The 21,441-nt window shown below is 39.0% G+C and overlaps 1 protein-coding gene across 4 annotated transcripts in view; it reads left to right on the top strand.

The window, feature by feature from the left end:
• PRP4K (pre-mRNA processing factor kinase PRP4K) overlaps positions 1–21,441 on the top strand; it is a 49,800-nt gene that overhangs the window by 12,713 nt on the left and 15,646 nt on the right. For all 4 annotated transcript variants that reach the window (XR_012638166.1, XR_012638165.1, XR_012638167.1 and 1 more), the window contains exons 2-9: positions 1,650–2,846; positions 5,971–6,141; positions 6,464–6,619; positions 11,050–11,131; positions 12,745–12,955; positions 17,301–17,374; positions 19,873–19,963; positions 20,728–20,875. Coding sequence is in view for 1 of the 4 variants with exons in the window: in XM_074944927.1 (XP_074801028.1) it covers positions 1,650–2,846; positions 5,971–6,141; positions 6,464–6,619; positions 11,050–11,131; positions 12,745–12,955; positions 17,301–17,374; positions 19,873–19,963; positions 20,728–20,875 (2,130 nt within the window). In the remaining 3 variants the exon portion in view is untranslated. The remainder of the gene's footprint in view (positions 1–1,649; positions 2,847–5,970; positions 6,142–6,463; positions 6,620–11,049; positions 11,132–12,744; positions 12,956–17,300; positions 17,375–19,872; positions 19,964–20,727; positions 20,876–21,441) is intronic.

Below are 21,441 nucleotides of genomic sequence, written 5' to 3'. Positions count from 1 at the left end.
ATGCATTTTGTCATTTGAAAATAATATACATACTTTTAAAAGGCTTAGCCTTGAATACACATGTGGGTGGAATAGTAAGTAAGATAGTCTTGGGGGAATTCTGCACCAAAAATTAAAAATTCTGAGCACAATATTTTAAAATTCTGCATATTTTATTTGTCAAAATAACACAATATAATCATGCCAATTTCAATTATTTTTGTAAATTATTTCAGAATACCTGTCAGCAAGTATGTCTGTAACAATACGGACAACAAAAAAAGATTCAGGAAATGTTTTTTGGCAAATAAATCTTTTACTAGGCATATTAATACTGAACTTTGGGTAGTCATTTAAATTACAATACAGAAATGTATTTCCTGCACCCCTCAGAAGTAGTGCAGAGGTTTGGGGAAGTCAGGTTTCATGGAGGGGCCAAGGGAGAGGGAGGTAATTGCTGGGAAGGAGCCTGGGGTGAACTTGGAGAGTTATTTGGGTATAGGTGGGAGAAGTATGGAACAGGTTTTTTTTTGGTGGGGGAGGGATTGTCGGGGAGCCTCATCCATGCAGATCGTGGCTGACCCCTAGACTCTCCCATTCAGTCAGGCACATATGTCCCTGACCCGTGTGTCCCTGCACCCCCAGTCTCCGTTCAGCCAGACATATCTGCACATGTCCCCATGTGTCTCTGCATCCTCCCTCAGCCAGGCATAGCTGCCCCTGTCTCTGTGTGTGTCCCTGCCCCCCCCACTCAGCCAGGCATAGTTCCGTCCTCCCTCCCTCCTGTCCTCACATGGCCCGTACTCCCACTCCCATTCAGCCCCTGGTTCAATGTTGTCACCCTACTAGCTCCTGTGCCCCTTCCCTGGTCTGGTCCCTCCCAGCGCTTCTGAACCCCAGTCTGTGTGATTTTTCCCCATCCAGCAGCCTTATGTGCCCTGCTCTGTCCATGCCCCCATATCCCATGCCTCCACACTTGGCTTCACAGACAGGGCTCTTTGAGGAAGGCAGCTTCTGCCCCCTCCCTCTTCATGGCTGGCTGCTCTGGCCCATGAGCCAGCTGCCCTCTCTTCGGCATCACATCAATCCCTGGTGAGCGAAAGGTGTAACTGCAGCTTCCCTTCACCTTCACATCAGAATCAATTATTCTGCAGGGGAGGGAAATAATCTCTGGGGGGACATCAATTCTGCGCTTGTGCAGTGGTGCAGAATTCCCTTAGTAGTAGTAAGAGCTTAATAAAGATAAGATTAAGGTGGTGCATAAAAATACTTTGCAGCACAGATGTGTAATGCTAACATATGGGTGCTACTATAAACATTAAGCTTGAAAACTGACACAATTTGGCATTATAAACATGTATGATATATATCTGCTAATATAGTTGCTGGATCTCCCATCATCAGTACCATTTGGACATCAAAATAACCTGTATGGGCGTGAGGTTTACTTGCCATTACAACTTGGTTTTATGATGCACTCAAGTATGATTCCATAGACAGAAAATAACTTCTCAGTATCCTGAAATTTGAGTGTAATCTAGATTTCTTTATTTTTGGAAAGTTTTTACAAGTATCATGTAAATGAAATTATGTCAAGATGATAAAAGTATAAGAACATAGTAAGTAGAAGTATTTGATAGTTGCTGATGTATGTTTTAATGTACTTTCAGAATTGAAGATGCTGATATTTCTGAGAGAAGTGTCAATGAAGAAAATGGTGAAATATCAGAAGTAGAACAACCTCAGAATAAGCACAGCCGACACAAAAAAAAGAAACACAAACACCGAAGTAAACACAAGAAACACAAACATTCTTCAGAAGAAGACAAGGACAAAAAACATAAACACAGGCACAAACATAAGAAACATAAACGGAAAGAGGTTATTGATGCCTCTGACAAAGAAGATGGACCAGCAAAAAGAACTAAAATTGATTTCTTAGCTCCTCTAGAAGATTTGGAGAAACAAAGAGCATTATTAAAAGCTGAACTTGAGAATGAGTTAATGGAAGGAAAAGTTCAATCTGGGATGGGGTTAATATTACAAGGTTATGAGTCAGGTTCAGAAGAAGAGGGAGAAATCAATGAAAAGGTGCGAAATGGCAATAGGTCTTCAACTAAATCATCAAACACTAAGGGGAAACTAGAGCTTGTGGACAATAAAACAAGTTCAAAAAAAGCAAGTAAGAATGAATCAAAAGAACGGACTAGGCACAGATCTGATAAAAAGAAAAGCAAGATAGGAATTGACGGAGTGAAAGAGAAAGCAACTAGAAGCAAATCAAAAGAGAGGAGAAAATCAAAAAGCCCATCTAAAAGAACTAAATCTCAAGATCAAACAAGGAAATCAAAGTCTCCAACCCTTAAAAGGAGGTCTCAAGAGAAAAATAGAAAGTCTAAGTCTCCTCCGGAGGATAAGAATAAAGCAGATGATAAGAGTAAAGCAAGAGATCGCAGAAGGTCTCCAGTTGTAAATGAAAGCAAAAGTCGAGATCGTGGCAAAAAATCCAAATCTCCAATAGAACTAAGAAGCAAATCCAAAGACAGAAGGTCACGATCAAAAGACAGGAAATCAAGGAGATCGGAGACTGACAAAGAGAAGAAGCAAATTAAATCTCCTTCAAAAGATGCTTCTTCGGGGAAAGAAAACAGGTCTCCTAGTAGAAGACCTGGCCGCAGCCCTAAAGGAAGAAGCTTATCTCCAAAACGTGATAAATTACGAAGAAGCAGATCTCCTCTTCTTAATGATCGCAGATCAAAACAGAGTAAATCACCCTCTCGAACTCAGTCTCCTGGTAGAAGAGCGAAGAGCAGATCAGCAGAAAGGAAACGAAGAGAATCAGAAAGGAGGCGTCTTTCTTCTCCCAGGTAACTTTAAAATATTAAGAAACAGCAAAGATGCTCAAGTAAGTGCAAAAATCAGAAGGCTTCAGAATTTTGTACTATCATCTTAAAGTACAGCTTTATCGAAAAATAGCTGAGAAAAATGGCATCGTGAGATTGCATATTTATTGTCTTAATTTACAGTTTATGTGTGTGTTCAGTTCACAAATAGATGTATTTTCTAATTTCTAGTCATTCAAGCCTAACCCGGGTTCTGAGACTCATGTGGGTTCTTTTTGTGGCTCATTCATCATCCCTAATAATAAATATTCTGTAGCTCAAATTCTGTTCTCAGTTCTGTCAGTTGGGCACAGAATTTTACCCTGTATTTAGAAAGTAGTTAACAATCCTGTGGAGTGTGTACAAGCTTAAATAAAATCTAGTTCATCCTTCTGTAGCAAAGTTGGGTCTGTAATGCTAACGAGAACATTTTAGTAGTAAAATCAGCGTATATGGCTGAATACACACACCAGACTAAGAAGATGCCATTTTTAGTAATTTATTTAAGAGATTTTCACTTTTAAAGATGATTTTTGCTTGTTTGAGCCATGCTAGCATTTATCTTGCTGCTTTTTTGCATATGTGTTCGATGGTATGGCTGCTTTGCCCTGTGCACGCTTCTTAACTATACCTAAAATCAGGGGAGATGGACTTAAATCTCTTACTAAGTGCATTCTGAATGTTACGCTTTATTTTTTATTATAATAGTAGGAGAAACAGTTAACTATAGTTTTAAATATAAATCCATAGAAAATCTGTTTCCTGGTGGTTTTCGTTTCTCTGAAACAGATAAAGCTGGGACAGTAGCCATCCTAATAGAAGAAATCTTCTTTTAAAACATATATTCATTTATTTGAAACGAAATCATTTTAAACAAGAACCAAAACTTGAGGAAAAAGATTTTAACGTTTGGTTTATAGATCTGTCTTTTTTTAAGAGTGCTTGCAGCTCACCTGGGAGCTGCAGCTGCTGCAGTATAAAGCAGCACATTTTAAAAACATCAGTAAGTAACTTTTAATTTATACCAACGGGTCCAGCTCAGCAGACAGCTGGCCCAGGATTGAGGATGTAAAAAAATTGGTTTAAAAGCTGTGTTTTGCAGGCACCCTGTGCTGAGGCTAGGACCTAGTCTAATAAATCTAGGTGTCTAAAATTTTAAAGCCCCTCTAGCTGCTTGAATGGAGAGAGATTTTTTTTTTTTCTCACTGAGCACCCTACTTGCAAGCCTACAGACTAGTGGGGAGATGTCTGTACTGCTCTGTGCCTCTCCCTGCTCTCCTGGCTGTAGCAATGGAATGGGGATCTCTGTTGCATTGTCTTCCCATTGCTTCTTGGCTGCAGCGATGGGATTGACTCCACTGCTCAGTGCCTCCAGAAGCTTCTGGATTTTTTCAGAATCCTCCTCCCTCATAAATGTTTTGCTGCTCATAGTGTTCCCAAGCAGTCGCAGAATGAAACCGAAGAGTCTTAAGTCTTATCTGAGCTGGAGATTTGCTTCAGTAGCTGGTGGCCAGCCTCCTGTGTAGCTGCACCTGCTGCAAGTGGCTAGTGTAGGCAGGCTAAGCTGTTTGCACCAGTCGCGCTCGCTCTAGTTTCAGGAAGAGGAAAGCTCTACCAGTGGAAATAGTGGTTTTGTTTGCCTGCACTCTGGATTTGCACCAGTGAGGGTGCGCTGATGACTGGTCACTGATGGTGGTAACCAGGTAAATCCCCATTGTGGACAAGACCTTATTAATCTCAGTCTGCCTTTGCTTGTGATAACTCTGGAGCTCCCAGCTTGATGACTCAGGAAGACAACAGTGCATCATTAACAGCTCCTCCACTCAGTGCTTTGCCATTTGCCTTTGCTTCTTCAGCCAGTTTTCAGTTCATTTGATTGCTCATACTGAAATTAGTTTTGTAAGTAAATATGTGAAATAAGCTTTAGTATTTTTACAATATATACCAACAATTCTACATGAATGGCAAGTGAATAGGTATGCAGTGTTTGCATGACAGATGCAATATAATGAAGGTATGAGATCTCTATCGAAACTGTGAATAGTTTTCTAATGAGATTGTGACAGACGATTCAAATGTAATTTTAAACAACTCTATATTTAAAGTAAAAAAACTAATACATTTCAATATTATTTTAAAATTATTTTTAACTATTATAACGTTAGGATTATAGCTTTCTTTGTTGTTATGGTACCTTATGCTATGATTCAGTTACACCAGGGTAAACCGATTTGGGCTGGATTAATAATTGAAAGGGAGACCTCCAAGAAACAACGGTTAAAAATAATTTTAAAATAATATTGAAATATATTAGTTTTTTACTTTAAATATAGAGTTGTTTAAAATTACATTTGAATCATCTGTCACAATCTCATTAGAAAACTACTCACAGTTTAAATAGCTCTCATGCCTTCATTATGTTGCATCTGTCATGCAAACACTGCATAACTATTCACTTGCCATTCATGTAGAATTGTTGGTATATATTGTAAGAATACTAAAACTTATTTGAAATATTTACTTACAAAACTGTGGCCCTTACCAACAGTACGGAATTGGTTCAGTAATGTCACAAGTGCAAAGATGCCTTCAACAGAATCACCAACACTCCTGCTACATTAGTGTCCACATAATGTTAATTAAAGCACGGCTGGCCACATCTGTTTTCTAAATTAAAATGGACTCTACAGTGATTACAGCTAAGTAGTTTAAGCCCAAATTTGAGATATTACTTGTAATGTGGTGGAGAAGATCCTCTGGATTCAATTTTTATTTTATGTATATATTCATTTCAGCACTGTTGCACATTAACTTAAAATAGACCAATATTTACACAATACTTAAACAAAAACTTTCTTTTACTTCTTCTAGCTCTGTGATGGTAATTAACAAAGTTTACTGCGAGAGTTGTGCTGAATTAGGTCTGTGTTTGGGCAGATATTTCCAGGGATGGGAGACATGCAAAGCAGACTGGCAGCGCTGAAGTATACTTACCCCTCTGGTGGAGTCTCACTTGCAGTAAGCTTTTAAAGTGAGCTTTAAGAGGGAATTGTGATTTTTGTTTTCAGTTTGTCCCTGATACTAGTGTCTTTCTCTTCTTAATTTCAAGAACCCGACCTAGAGATGATATTCTCTCTAGGCGTGAGAGATCAAAAGAAGCCAGCCCACTCAGATGGTCACCATCCAGAAGAAGATCTAGGTCTCCCATCCGAAGGAGATCTCGTTCACCACTCCGACGTAGCCGGTCTCCAAGAAGGAGAAGCAGGTCTCCTCGGAGGAGGTAAAAACGTTTTGCAGTGGAACTTTTCTTTTCATTATTGTCTAAATAGAGGCCCATTATTCAAATTGGATAGAATAAAAATTAAATATTTTATTAGCTCATTCGTAACAGCCCTAGCATGCATATATCCTCCCTTCCCCAAAAAGTTATACATTATCACATTCTTTCACTCATCTTAGCCGCCTTCAGAATATTAACGTTAGTTTAATTGTTAAAGCTTACTATTTTAAAGGGTTGTTTGGTGTGCCTATTTATATATTTCAGTATCAACTAAATATTATTTGGACATAAATCAACACTGTATTTTTCTTCTGTTCAACAGGGATAGAGGTCGGAGGAGTAGATCTCGGCTTAGGAGGAGGTCTAGGTCACGGGGTGGTCGTAGACGTAGGAGTAGAAGCAAAGTTAAGGAAGATAAATTTAAAGGAAGTCTTTCTGAAGGCATGAAAGCTGAGCAGGAATCCTCATCAGATGAGAAGTAAGAATGAATTTCTAATATTTCATTTCCTAACAAGTAAAGATTTGGTTCCATTAATGGGGAGAATTAATTATTGAAAGCTTTGTATTGTGTCCATTTAAGCAAAACCAGTGTAATGAGCTATTCTTTCATGTTAGCCAAGGGCCCTGACTCTTGCATTGTTTCAGTACTAATCTGTGTGGTAAACCGGTTTTGTGGTGATCAAAATCTTTTTGCATAATTATAGAGAATTTAAAAACTAGCTGGGAGTATTGGCTCGTGGGCAGGGGAGTGCTGTGTTCCCAATCCTGAGTTGCTGTGTTTCTTGGGCAAATCGCTTAGGCTATGTCTCAGTAGAGACCTAACAGCAGCACAGCTCCCATGTAGCCGCTGTATGACGGGGGAGAACTCTCCCGTTGGCATAATTAAACCACCCTCAACAAGTGGCATTAGCTATGTCAGAGGGAGAGCATCTCCCGTCAATATAGTGCTGTCCGTGCTGGCACTTTTGTTGGTGAAACTTATGTCAGTCAGAGTGTGTTTTTTCACACACCTTACCGACAAAGTTTTACCGACAAAAGTGGTAGTGTAGACATGGCCTTAGTCTTGCTGTACCTCAGTTTATTCATTTTGGGGGCGGGGAGGAGTTTAGAATAGTACACCACAGATGTAAGGCTCAATAAAACATCATAAATTGTTTTGAGACCCTCTTAAAAAGATATATTTATATTTAACATTCACATTTTTAAGGAGAAGTGGAGCTGAGAAGAAAATCAATAAGTATATGATTATTCAGCTACTAATTTTTTTCATGGATTTGCTGGACTTCTGTTTCAATTTAAAATATAAAACATTGGAAGTATTAACACCATTGTACAAGGTACTGGTTAGACCTCATCTGGAATACTGTGTATAGTTCTGGTCACCCGCGTTCAGGATAGGTAATTCCAAAGCAGACTGCTAAGAGAGCACACAGTACTGGGTGACTGGGCAACAAAATGGCAGTGATATTGAGTATTGATAAAGGCAAAGTACTGCACGTTGGAAAATGTAATGCCAACTATATCTGCAAAATGATGGGGTCTACATTCTCCGTTACCACTCAAGAAAGAGATCTTGGAGTCATTATGGATAGTTCTCTGAAAACATCTGCTCAGTGTGCAGCAGTCATGTTAGGAGCCATTAGGAAAGTGATAGATAATAAGACAGAAGATATCATAATACCACTCTGTATATCATGATATGCCCATTATATACATCCATGATATGCTGTGTGCAGTTCCGGTCGCCCCATTTCTAAAAAGATATATTAGAATGGGAAAAGGTACAGAGAAGGGCAACAAAAATGATTAAGGGTATGGAACAGCTTCCATATGAGGAAAGATTAATAAGACTGGGACTGTTCAGCTTGGAAACGAGATGAGTTTTGGGGGGATAGGATAGAGGTCTATACGATCATGAATGGACAAAGTGGATAAGGAAGTATTATTTATCCCTTCACATAACACAAGAACCAGGGGTCTCCCGATGAAATTAATAGGCAGCAGGTTTAAAACAAAAGGAAGTACTTCTTCATACAACACACAGTTGCCAGGATATGTTGTGAAGGCCAAAACAATAACAAGTTTCAAAATATAATTAGATCACTTCATGGAAGATAGATCCATCAATGGCTGTTAGCCGCAATGGTCAGGGATGCAAACCCTACCTTCTGACTGTGAAAAGTTCGGAGACAATGATGGGACGTATCACTCAATGACTCCCTGTTCTGTTCTTTCCCTCTGAAGTACGTGGCATTGGCCACTGTCAGGAGACAGGATGATGGGCTAGATGAATGGTTGGTCTGACTCATTATGGCTCATCTTATGTTGTTAAGAAAGATGAATTCAAACTGGAACAGGTGCAGAGAAGGGCTAGTAGGGTGGTCTGGGCAATGGAGAACTAATTTTACAAGAGGAGACTAAAAGAGCTTGGTTTGTTTAGCCTAGAAAATGAAGACTTAGCAGGGATATGATTGCTCTATGTAAATATATTGGGGGTAAATGTCACAGAGGAAGAAAAGCTATTTATGTTAAATGGCCCCACTGGACTCATGCTCTGGGAGTCTGCCAAAAGAATCTCATGGGCCAACTTTTTGTCTTCTGGACAGTCAAGTTTTCCCATACTTCACCATGAATAAAGGGCTAGAGCAGCCACATTTTGGGAGGGTGCTAGGAAGTCTGGAATATGTGTGGTTGGACTTTGGGCCCCAATAATGTAGTGTAGATGTTGGAGCTCCAGGTTGGGGTGCAGGGTTCAGCAATTCCTAACCTGGGGTTACATATGAGTGTTAGATGCTCAAGCCCTAGATTAACAAACCCAGGGTCTGCTAACTTGAGTTCTGCTAACCCTGGTCTTATATTGCAATGTACACATATTCCAAGAAGCCCCAAAGCCATATTGGCACATACAGGATACAGAAGCATCCTTGTGTCTGCTTCCTCATACAAGTCTTGAGCTTTTTTCAACACCTCTACTGGTGATGGACTTTGCTACTTCACCTTTGGAAAAACCCCCAACAGGGAGTATTTGTGTTGAGTGTGCTCCCACACTCTCATGAGCATTTTGAACGATAGTCATAGAGGAATTTTACAGGTGACTGGCTGTTGGATCCGGTATTTAGAAACTTTTTCCATGGAGGTACAGGATGCCCACCAATCACCTGGTATTTCTCGGCATCCAACCTTAGGTCCTGTCTGGCACTGTCTTTCTGTCGTTTTCACAGAGTTATTGTCATAGAATTAGCTTTGTCAAATCTTTTTAGGACCTGCCTCAAGTACTCAGCATCCAGTTAATCAAATGTGTGGAATTTGTCTCCAGCCATTATTTCTTTCACAGCCAGGGTATCTCTGATGTACACTGTGGTTTCTTTGTTGGATGCTGTTAGCTGATGGATTCTTTCAGGTTGAGCTTCCAGCTGTTACCCTAATTCAGCTTTGTCTGTTCTTATGTTTCCATCAGCATGGAAGAGGGACATAGGCACAGGTTCTTATTGGGTGAAGAACAGTTGGTGCTGAAATATCATCTGTGCATCTTGCTAAGGAGAGCGCTTTTCAGAAGACAGTTTCTGGACTGATCGCTGCTGTTATCGTCCCTCCATTTCCAGATTTAAACTTCACTTGCTTGTCCATGTTGGCAAATGTTTTGATGCCAGATTTCTTGACAAGGCTGAAAAAGCTGCATGTCCCATCAGAATCACAGATCTCTCCTTTTGTTCTTCACCACCCTTTGCTATTCTCAGTACAGTCTGTTGTACATCTCATGTTTCATGCAGTCCAGTAGATATGTTGATAAGTGCCTCTGGATGTGAGTCAGGGTCAAATAGGTTTGTCATATTGTTGATGACATGGTTGGTAAGAGCTGTAACGTGATCTTCTTGCCTCTGCAATGAATAGGGACGGACTTGTTTGTGGACTTTGTCTTCACTACTTCTTGTTAGGCCACTTATTTCTCTCATAGCTTTTCCATATTCATAGTATGAAACTATATATTGTCATCTATAACACTAATCTGACCTGTGCAGAAGTGTCACTGAATTAAAAAACTAGTTTCTGGAATATTTCAAAGGCTAGTACTGCATGCATAGGCACTACAAATTAAAACATTCTATCAGGCAGACTAGATGCTTCATCATATGTAAAAAAGCTTCCGAAGGAGAAGAATTACATTAGGAATGTGCATACATTTATATCTACTCACGATGCAGTACAAATTAGGGACATGCAATCTACTGCTACGGGTGCACAACCTTCATCGTTTCTGAAAAAAATAATGCTTCCACAGGCAAAACCAATAAAAATCTTTTAATACATTGTCGTTTGGTAACTATGATTAACAGGAATGCCATTAAGATATTATAATTAACGTAAACATTAAAAATTGTAGTCCTAGTCATGTTGTGGTGTTTCCGGAATTGAGCAAAAAATGACTTTCATTTTGGGTACCATTGTTTCACCTCACCTACAGGTTTACGGCACTACTTGACAGCTCCACATTGTACCTCATCTAAGCGTGCATACAATAAGCTTTCAAATGATATATGATGTGGGTATATGTAAGGAGAGTACATTAAACTCCAAAAATATGGCGGTTTTTGGAGAATTGCCGCACACCGAAGAGCATATGTTTTCTCATACAGGAGCTTCAGAAAACTAATTTTGGGATTTCCTTTGCTTTGCCTCAAACAGTTGAACCTGTAGTAAGACTAAAGAGGAGTGAAGTTTATAGTTATTCCTATGCTTCAAAAGAATCTGTGTTCTTGTTTCCAAGTATTTTGAGGCAAAGAGTTGTGTAATTACTCTTAATTTCAGATTGTAAACTCTCTGGGGCAGGGACTACATCTTTACTCAGTTCTGTAAAGACCCATATATTTTTATGGTGCTATACAAATACTAATAATTAATAATTCACAGCCTTGAAGACTTTGATGTAGAAGAAGAAGATGAAGAAGCACTGATAGAGCAGAGAAGATTACAGAGACAAGCAATTGTTCAGGTAGGCGACTGTATTAAAACTCTCAGATTACTGAAGTTGTCTAAACATGTACAGTAAAAACCTTTTTTGTCTTACTATTTCTTTTAAAATAAGATTGGAGACAGTGACATTTTTCAAGTGGACACTTACATTAATAAAGCTAAGGCTGTCACAATCTGTCACTTATTTTTCAATGTGGTTGTAAAAATATTGTCTGGGTTGAAACTTACATTTTTGGTGCACAACCTTTTTTTAAAAACTTAAACAACCTACTCCAAATGAGTCATTTTTGTGAGAGTTGGCTTTTTTTTAGATTTTGTGTAACTTAAATGACTATAAAATTATATAGTAATTGCATCAAAGGATAAATCATACATTTATTGTCTTCACTGGTATATTGCTGATACCACGATGACAGTAGAGTGGAGGTTAAGGCTCAGAAATATTGATTGTAATCTGATTAGTCAGTTTCATTTGAAATGAAAGGTTTGTCTTCTATGTAAGCATCCAGAAAGCTGAGCAGAATTGGTGTGATTTTTGCCTGTTGTGAAACTGTTAGGTACCATGTATGCGGTTATCTGATATTCTTAGCATACTGTTGTTTATATTTTAAACCCTTAAAATAAGCGTTGATAACAACAGGTGCTTAATAATAATTAATAATGTTACCATTCTGTGTGGTTACACATAAAGATGCACTGGTGCTACCTTGAGAAATGTTACTGGCAAAACCCCCCAAATCACACAAAACGGAGTAAAAATACCTTCCACCATACTCAAAGGATCACTCAACTCAGACTCTCATGGCCCACCAAGGGAAGCAAATTTCAAAGGTCGGTGCCCTTAACTGAAGGAGCCCTGCTGCTAATCCAGGACAGTATAACCTCAGGATCTGACACTAAGATCCTCCTAAATTGTTTTTAACTTCTGGGACAGGGCATAGAATAAAAGGACATCCGTCAAATAATTGGGCTCCATATCATTCAGGGCAGCAAAAATAATTTACAAAATTTTATCTTTGTGATATATTTTTATACAAGCATTGAATAACTTAAGATGAATACAGGGAACTAACTGAGATCCTCCAGTTCAGATACTTTAAAATTGAAAATAACACTTGAGATTTCTGTACTTTTCAAACTAATATAGAATAGTAAATGTTTTAGGTTGCAAGACTCAAAGCTCTTGTTTTCTCCTTGAAGCATGAGTTCACTTCTTATACACCAGAATATTAGTAATGGACTTCTCAATGCTGATGTTTCGCCACACATGGTCAAGTGCTACCCTTCTTGCCTTGCTTTCTTCATCAGTAAATCAGTTTTTACAAAGGTTTTATCAATAAATCTAAATGTCTAAAAAGGTATTTTTGAAGTATTATAAATCAAACTTGAAGATTTGGACAATAATGTCTTAACTCAGGGTATATTTTGACAACACATGTTTCTTTCTGTATCCCACAACTAGCATGCTTCACAATTTGATTAGTGTTTCAGATAATGTATAAAGAAAAGATACAGATTAAGTTCTAGAATGAGCTAGTTAGATTCAGGAAAAAGTATGCCCCAAAATACACAATAGAATTAGATTGGGACAAGTCATGATGCTGAGAATAACTTGATAAAGTTTCTTTGCAGAAATACAAGTACCTGACTGAAGACAGTAACATGTCTGTGCCATCTGAACCAAGCAGTCCTCAGAGCAGCACACGTAGTCGTTCAAATTCACCAGATGACATTCTGGAACGTGTAGCTGCTGATGTTAAAGAGTATGAACGGGAAAATGTTGATACATTTGAGGCCTCTGTAAAAGCCAAACACAATCTCATGACAGTTGAACAGAATAATGGTAAGAATCTGAAATTTCATTATGCAATTTGAAATGAAATACCTAATCTGTTTTGCAGGCATATTTTATTCAGATTTCTTAATATCATAATTTCAGACTTGTGAAGGAAGTTAATTCTTAGACAGTGTTGAAAATGTCCCCCCAGAAAGTTATAGAACTGAACTGTTAAAATAAAACACTTTCTGAGGAATGGTGGTGTGAATGTGAGAGTTTGTTTTCAGTGTTCCTAATTATCCTAGTTTAAGCCGTTAGTGCTGCAAATTAGGACGAACAGACATTAGTGTCTTCCTTTATATTTAAGAAGGCACCGTCAATTTATTTTAGTTTAATATATTTTTAAATCTCCAAGATATGTAACATTTTCTTGGAAGATCGCAAATTGTTTCTCTGCTGATTTTATTTTTTCCTTTTCTGTTTGGCAAACCTTGACTTATTTTCATCTTAGTCGTTGTCATTGAGGAATGTGCGCAGATCTGTGAATGTTTTAATTGCCACAAAGCCAGAAGAAACTTGTACCAGGATTGTGCTTTGCTACACAAAAAATGGCTTTTATGGGTGGAAGTATTTGTTTTGTTCCCCCCAAAAATGTGTAGCAAAGTAATGTTGGCTTTAAAATAACATCATAAAGGCCCTACTGGGTAAGACCAAAGGTCCATCTACCCCAGTAGACTATCTTCCAACAGCAGCCAGTGCCAGGTGCCCCAGGGGGAATTAACAAAACAGGTAATCATCAAGCGATCCATCCCCTGTTGCTCATTTCCAGCTTCTGGCAAACAGAGGCTAGGGACACCATTCCTGCCCATCCTGGCTAATAGCCATTGATGGACCTAGCCTCATGAATTTATCTAGTTCTTTTTTAAACCCTGTTATGGTCTTGGTCTTCACAACATCATCTGGCAAGGAGTTCCACAGGTTGACTGTGCATTGTGTGAAGAAATATATTTTATAAATATAGGACCAAAGCTTGCCATGGCTGCTTCAGCAAGAGAAACAAAGAACACCTGTCTTGTGCATCCTGTGCTATTGAAAGTGTGTTACTCCTGGGGGAATTCTGCATCACTGCGCACACGCAGAATTCATGTCCTCTGCAGATTTCTTTGCTTCACCACAGAAAAATTACTTCTGATGGGGAAGCAAAGGGAAGCTGCAAGAGCAGTCACATGCCCCCACCAGCAGCACGGGCGTGTCATTTTGGGCGCCCAGAGCAGCTGGTGGAGAGGTAAATCACTGCGGGGGGGGAAAGGGTGCAGGGCCTGGCTGGTGACTCCTACCCTGCACACCAGGCTCAGCTGCTAGTCCCGGCTGGGCACATGGGAGGATGGGACTTCCTCTTCCCCTGCATGGAGTGGCTGGGCGAGAGCCAGGTCAGACCCATCCCCAGGAAGCTCCACACCATGCCGATGCCCCACCCCCCTGCCCCTTGCTTCCTGCCCCCATCACTCATCGGCCCTGGGGGAGGGGTCACTGTATGGGGAGCTGCTCCCGCGTCTGCCCAACCCCATGCATCCAGAACTCCCCTGCATCCAGACCCCACCACTGAGCTTCATCCCCTGCATCCGGAGCCCCCCTGCGCTCAGACCCCCCACCACCGAGCCTCAACCTCCCTGCTTCCAGACCCCCACCTCTGGACACAGACCATCCCCTGCTGAGCCTCCTACACTCAAACCCCCACCCCAGTGAACCCTGCTGTCCAGTACCTGGACCCTCCCTGCTGAGCCCCAACCATCTTCACCTGGACCCGCTGCTGAGTCCCATTCCCCCTGCACCTGGAACCCCCCAATGACGGGGGTGCATTCAGATCCACCCTGCACCCAGACCCTCCATCGAACTACCTGCACCCAGATTGCCCCACACAGAACCCTCTCATCCCACACCTGGATCCTCCCACACTAAGCCCCTCCACACTTGTATCCTGTCAGGCTTAGTCTGCCTGCTCCACAGCGGGATTGGAGGCCAGGGTTAGGCGTGCATGCATGCAGGACTCTGTCCCTCTTGCTTGCTACCTTGGTGTGCCTGGCACAGAGGGGCATGGCCTCGGGGTGTTTGTGGGGCAGGCCCAGCCCTCGCGCAGTGTTAGGATCAGGTCCAGCCTCACCATTGAGTTCATGTCCTGGGGCGGGGGAGGGATGCATGGTGATCTCCCATCTCCCTGCAGCCAGTGGCCTGTGCACCCCACAGCCATGCTGGAGCCTCCACATTTATTTATTGGCAAATAAAATATGTGGAATTTTGCAGAATTTTAATTTTTTTGGTGCAGAATTCCCTCAGGAGTAGTGTGTTAACTAGGGCTGCGGAGCACACTTTGTTCTTTTGAGCAAGATCGGAGTGCAATTCAACCTGCTGTTGCATGCAGCAATTGTACTAGCTGGTTTAGAGGCTAGGTGCACCCTCTGGCTCACAGACTGCACACCTCTTAGGGATGCATCTCATTGAGGTTGGTAGTCTAGCCTAGCGCTCCACTGAATATTCTGAAAAGTTCTTGTCCTATTGTTAGTGTGTTTAGGGAGTCCCCGTCCCCCCCCCAACAAACTGGCTTCCTCTTCTTTTATATCAGTGTAACAGAGGGACTAGATGGCAGAATTTAGCTCAGTCATTTCTAGCACATAGCATTTTAAATAGTGCTTCCTTGCTGGTTTTATAACCCTTGATTAAAAAAATATTTTTTTCTAGAGCTGTGTGCAATTCTGTCAAATATTGCTGATTGTGGTAGGATTATCTAGAAAGAATAATCTTGTTTCAACTCTGAAAAATACACCAAATCATCAGTTTGCTAAATTGAAAAACTAGTATAAAAATAATAGTATTTAGAAAGCACCCTGCCAAGACACACTTTTGTGTGCTACACAAACAACTAAAATACTAAATAATTAAAATACAAAATACGCAATATAAAAACTAAAGAAAATACAGTTAGAGAAAGTCAAAGTAGTAGTACTTAAAATTAAAAAGCGTTAAATAATTTTGTTCTAGGATTTTAAGGGTGGCTATTACAATAAATAGAAACATAAAATGAAAGCCAATCTTAAAAGATTGTCCTGCTGCTTGTCAGACCCAAGTTTTATCTGTGTTGTGACCTCCTGAGGAGACAGTATGGTCTGCCATCAGGGGACTAGCAACTGGTCAGAGTTCAAATGTGGGATGCAATATGTGCGTGGGGCAGGCAGGGAGGGGGGAAGGGAGACTAAATGAGAAGGGGCACAAAAAATTATATATGAAGAAAACTTAATATTTTGGATTCATCATTTTGCATAAACAGCTTTTGTATAATCTCAGTTTAATTCTCCTTTATTTCTGATGTAAATGTTGTTCACGAGTAGAAGTGTAAGGGAACACCAAATTCTGTGGAATGTAGGTAACTTTGGGACTAAAATGAAAGACATTTTGAGAAGTATGGTGAAGTGCCCTCTATCTCTTAACGGCACTCTCTGCTTGATTAAGGGACCTACATTGGTTTCAATTGATTCCAGTCCAGTCATCTATCATAAGGAGGCTGGTGACTGTCATATGGGGCCTTGAAAGTGCAGGATTTTGGGGTGTAATGCTGGGGGAAGTGGGTTCCTCAATACTCTGACAGGGATGCATGTAACTTACTCCAAAATATTAAAATTATTATACTTTAATATGTTATGAAATAATTCCAGTTTTGTCTTCATTAACATGTACCCTTAATGTACTTTTCTTTTACGTTATCAACCCTATAAAATGTCTTTGGGACATTAAAGATGATTAAATGGTGAGAAAGGGATAATCTTGCCTGCATTTTAAAATGTTTCTTTTAAATAGAACAATTAAAAATACCATCAGCTATTTTATCTATCCAGTCAAGAAGATTTTTTTCTGGCTGTGAGAGAGAAACTTCCAGGGAAAGAGTTTTGGGGGTTTAAAATTTTTAATAAAGTACCTCATATTATTGGCAAAAAATATAATTCTAAGTTATGTACTCAGTCTACAGGTTATGCATAGGAATGTGTAGAATACAGAATTTTTCCCTGTTATGTGAATTGTTGGAAAGCCATTTCAGTTAAGTCTTCAATTGAGATATTTGCTTTTTTTTTTTTTTTTTTTTTAAAGCAAATGAAAGATTTTAAGCTCTGTGTTGCATTTTTAAACAGGTTAATTATGTAAAAGAATATACCATAAACCAACATAATCTAGGAGAAATGGTAAAAGAAGTGCCTGGTTGTAGTCTTATATAACTAGTAAATAAGTTTAATGTTGTATAATGTAGATTCTTAATATAGAGAAGATAACTGCTAACACACCAGAATACCTCTGTTTGTTGGTAATCTGTGCTTTTAGTTTATTTCTTCCTTTTCAAGTTGAGTAATGTAAATTTCCTTTTCAGGCTCAGCTCAGAAGAAGCTATTAGCTCCTGACATGTTCACAGAATCGGATGATATGTTTGCTGCATACTTTGATGTAGGTAATTTTAGAAAGATAATTTATGCACGTTATTTGCTCGCTGCTGTGTTATTAAAGGGACACTGTCAAGTCGTTTATGCCTGAATTTTGGCTCACTAAAATTTGTAAAATCAGGTGGATAATATCTTCTGAAAACTTTAATAAAAGTCCATTGAGCCAGATCTGGAAATTCTTATAAGTACCATCCAGGAAACTCTCACTGAAATCAATGGGAGTTTTCCCTGGATAAATACTGGGGGATTTTGCCTATTGTTTATGCAGGACCTGCAATGGCTTTTGTGCATTGTCTTTGCAGAGGAAGCACAAAGTAATATAAGAAAAAACAAAAAAGCTACTCCCAGAATTTGTACAAAAATGTCATAAATAGGACTGTAAATTTGTCATCATAATTGGGAAATGTAGTGAGGTGGGCATTATGGTAAGTGTCACCTCAGAAAAAGGGTGACAGGATTGTTAGTCACAGACGGGTTTTGTAGTTACAACATTGCCTTTGGAAAAATGCTGTAGGATTTAGTTAATCTACAATTACTTGGTTCTCCTTATAGGTTCAGGGTATTTTTATTTTCTCTCAATCTTCATGACATAGTTTAGGTGGCACTTAGCATCCTACCTCCTTTCATGTATGCTGTTGTCTTGAACTACCCTGGTGGTTTAGTGTTTGAAAGGGTTGATGTGTGCCTCTGTAACAGAGCAGGCTCCTCTCCTAACCTGAGATCCCACACAGTGTTCGATGCTTTCTGTTTGTTAGCACCACTGTGAGTTTTATTTATATTATCTCCACAAAACCACCAGCATGATCCTGTGTATCAACTCTGTCTACAGTTTTCTTTAGTCCTTAGCCCTTTCTCCAGGGGAAGGGAGAGAAAGATATCTGACCACACTGATCTTATGTCCTCTGGACTCTGCTAGCTTCCTCCTCTTTCACTTCTTTTTTCCAGTGCTTTTTAACTGTCCTCTCAGCTAATGGGATAATTAGTGTCTTAGCTCAGGAGCCTTCCCCACTCCTCAAGTCTGATCAAATAATTAAATGTTCCACTCCTCCTTTTGGGAGGTGTGGCAGCTAATTACTGCTTAACTTATCCTCCCAGCACTCTGTCACAGCCTCCCATATAACAAACATCAGTCTAGTCCTTAGTGTTGTCATTTCTGCAGTATTTTCACTAAATAATTTACAATACATACATGCAATCTAATGGGCTATTTGGGGCTTTGAAAGCATCATGTTTGCATGTCCATTCAGTGACCTGCTTATTTACATGCAAACATCCCAAAATGTGTCAAGGATGGATTTTTCTTTTAAGGAAACAAAATATAAAAATCATGGAATTAATGATTCATACCAAATGTCATTCTTTAATTATAAGTGATGTCACCACAAACAAAGGGATAACAAAAAGCCATTGTAGTGCCATTCCATTAACAACAAAGGAAAACCCTTTAAAATGGAAAAAAGGTAAAATTGTTGGGAAAATATTTTTATTTTCAAGCTTTTACAACCATGATGTAAACAATAGAGATAAAGAATAAAAATAAAGTGTAAGAAAGTACTTGATATTGTTCCATTTAAAACAGTTTATAGATGGTTGACTGTTTCTGGAAGGGAAATGCTTATCACTTAATTGAAAGTGCTTTTTTGGTTTTGTATATACACTGGACCCTCGCTAGAACGCGGGGTTCGGGATCCATGCGCGGTACCGCGTTAACGCGGGGACCGTGTTATAGCAGAGGCCGCATTACCATGGATCCCAATTTAAATATTTAAATTTGGGATCCATCGGCGTGACTGTGCTATATGCGAATCTGCACTATAGCAACATGCGCTCTAGCGAGGGTCCGCTGTACTTTTTAAATTTGTGATACTGATATTGATGGTTATATATTGCTTGTAGTTGTCTCTTGCTGATTCACAGTATTGATAGTAATATCCATTATGAATGAAGTAAGAAGCAATTTCACAAAAAATTCAAGCATACCACACCTCAGAATAGCCTTTTCTAATTTTGACAATTATATTTTAGTTTTATTTATAATTGATAATTTACTAATAAATATATTGTAGTATTTTTTGGTAAAAATATTGAACTCTAAATAATATGACACTGTAGTATTTTGCAATTAAAACTTTCCGAGAAGCTGGGGGAGGGACCACAAATCTTGTGTGTTACTAAGAGTGTACATTAATGATTTACTAAATTTTACTTATGGTAGCAATGAAAGCTTTATGTATCTCTATATTTAGTAGTAGTTCTATTGATTTTTCTCTCATAATTCTCATACATTGGTGCTTAAGGGATATTTTGTGTTTGATACTTCCTTTCCTGAAAGGTCAATTTATTATTTGAACTGTAGAAATAGAAGAATATTTGTTAGGAATGAGATGATAGATAACTGAATGGATTTCTAGTTTTCATAAGTAAGTGTTATGAAAAATCGCAGTTATATACAAAAATGTATTTTGAATATAATAAAAAAGCTAATTCTCTGCTTTATTTCAGAGTGCTCGTCTTAGGGCTGCTGGCTTTGGAAAAGACTTCAAAGAAAACCCCAATCTCAGGGATAACTGGACTGATGCAGAAGGCTATTATCGTAAGTATTTTTTGCCACCTTAATTTATATTGTTGCCTAAAATAGGGTTGCTAAATGTAAAAGCACCTTATTGAAAAGATCTGCAAAATTATTTTGAAATTGCATACCACAGTGCCATCACTTAAAGTGTGGCTCACCCAAAGCAGCTGCATGTTCCTGCACTATTGTGCTCTGCCAAACTGCTCACAGGTGTGTCACAGAATCTCCTGCACTATACTGCTCTGCCAAACTGCTCACAGGTGTGTCACAGAATCTAACAGTCAAAGTAAAATTAAAACCTATCCAAAGTTATTTACAGCCATGAGACCTCCCTCCAGAAGGAAGGGTTACGTCAGCACGCTTGCCATGATCTGAAACCAAGAAAAACAGCATGAAAAGAACCTTGATGCCCATCGTGCTGTAGTTGTCACCCAGGACTCAGAATGGAAGCGCTTCAGTGAGCACATTTCTTCACTACTCAATGTTAAACTCAGCAGCAGTTAATAAAGACCAACAGAACCTTTCTTGTAATGGGGTGAAATGGGCATGCAACTTCTAACATTGTTTATGAAAAGACTCCTGACCAAAGGAAGCACAGTTTCAGTTCCCCACAATTTCCACAAACCTAGCTACAAAGCTCTGTAGACTTGACACAATAATTAAGTGACTGCACTGTGTATCTTTGTTTTTTTCAGAACTATACAGAAAAGTTTTTTGTCAATTATTCTACATGTGTGTACATAGCTCAGAATTTATCTTATTTCCCTGTTCATTTTCTTTCCTAGGTGTTAACATAGGTGAAGTTCTAGATAAACGTTACAATGTTTATGGTTACACTGGCCAGGGAGTTTTCAGTAACGTAGTGCGAGCCAGAGATATGGCAAGAGCAAACCAAGAAGTGGCAGTCAAAATAATCAGGAACAATGAACTTATGTAAGTCATATTTTGTAAAATAATGGGATTTTCAGCACTAATAATCTAATCATAAAGGTGGGGCTAATAATAATCTTATTAATTATATGTATTGAAAAAAATTTCTAGAAAATCTTTCAGTACTTGGTTTTATTCCCACTTGATGTTTCAAGTGAAATAATCTCAGGTCTATCATAGTCAATAGAAATCAAAATCCGATTGATTACATAATTATACATTTTAATAAATATTTGGTAGCAGAGGAGTAAGACTCTGCCTACGTGGAAAGTAAATTATTTGCAGCTCTTTTGAGAGCTAGAGTCCCTTGTTGGGTAGTGTAAATGTTACAGTAAACAATATTATCCAGCATAGTTGCAATACTGTGAATTTAAAGTTCACTGCTTTTGTAATTTTCTTTCCTTTCTCCATGAAGAGGATTTTCAGTGTAAACCTCCCCTATCTATTTTAACTAGCGGTTTTAAAATCTCTTATTTTGTTACTTTGTTATTCCATTAATTAGCTCATAGATTATATTTAAATGTGAATCTGGATGTGAATTTAAATATTAAGTGAACTCTCTGTATCAT

This window comes from Natator depressus, chromosome 2 (assembly GCF_965152275.1).
Source record: "Natator depressus isolate rNatDep1 chromosome 2, rNatDep2.hap1, whole genome shotgun sequence".
NCBI lineage: Eukaryota > Metazoa > Chordata > Testudines > Cheloniidae > Natator > Natator depressus.
Note: the sequence above shows the minus strand (reverse complement) of the source record. Positions and strands in the feature narration are given on the sequence as shown.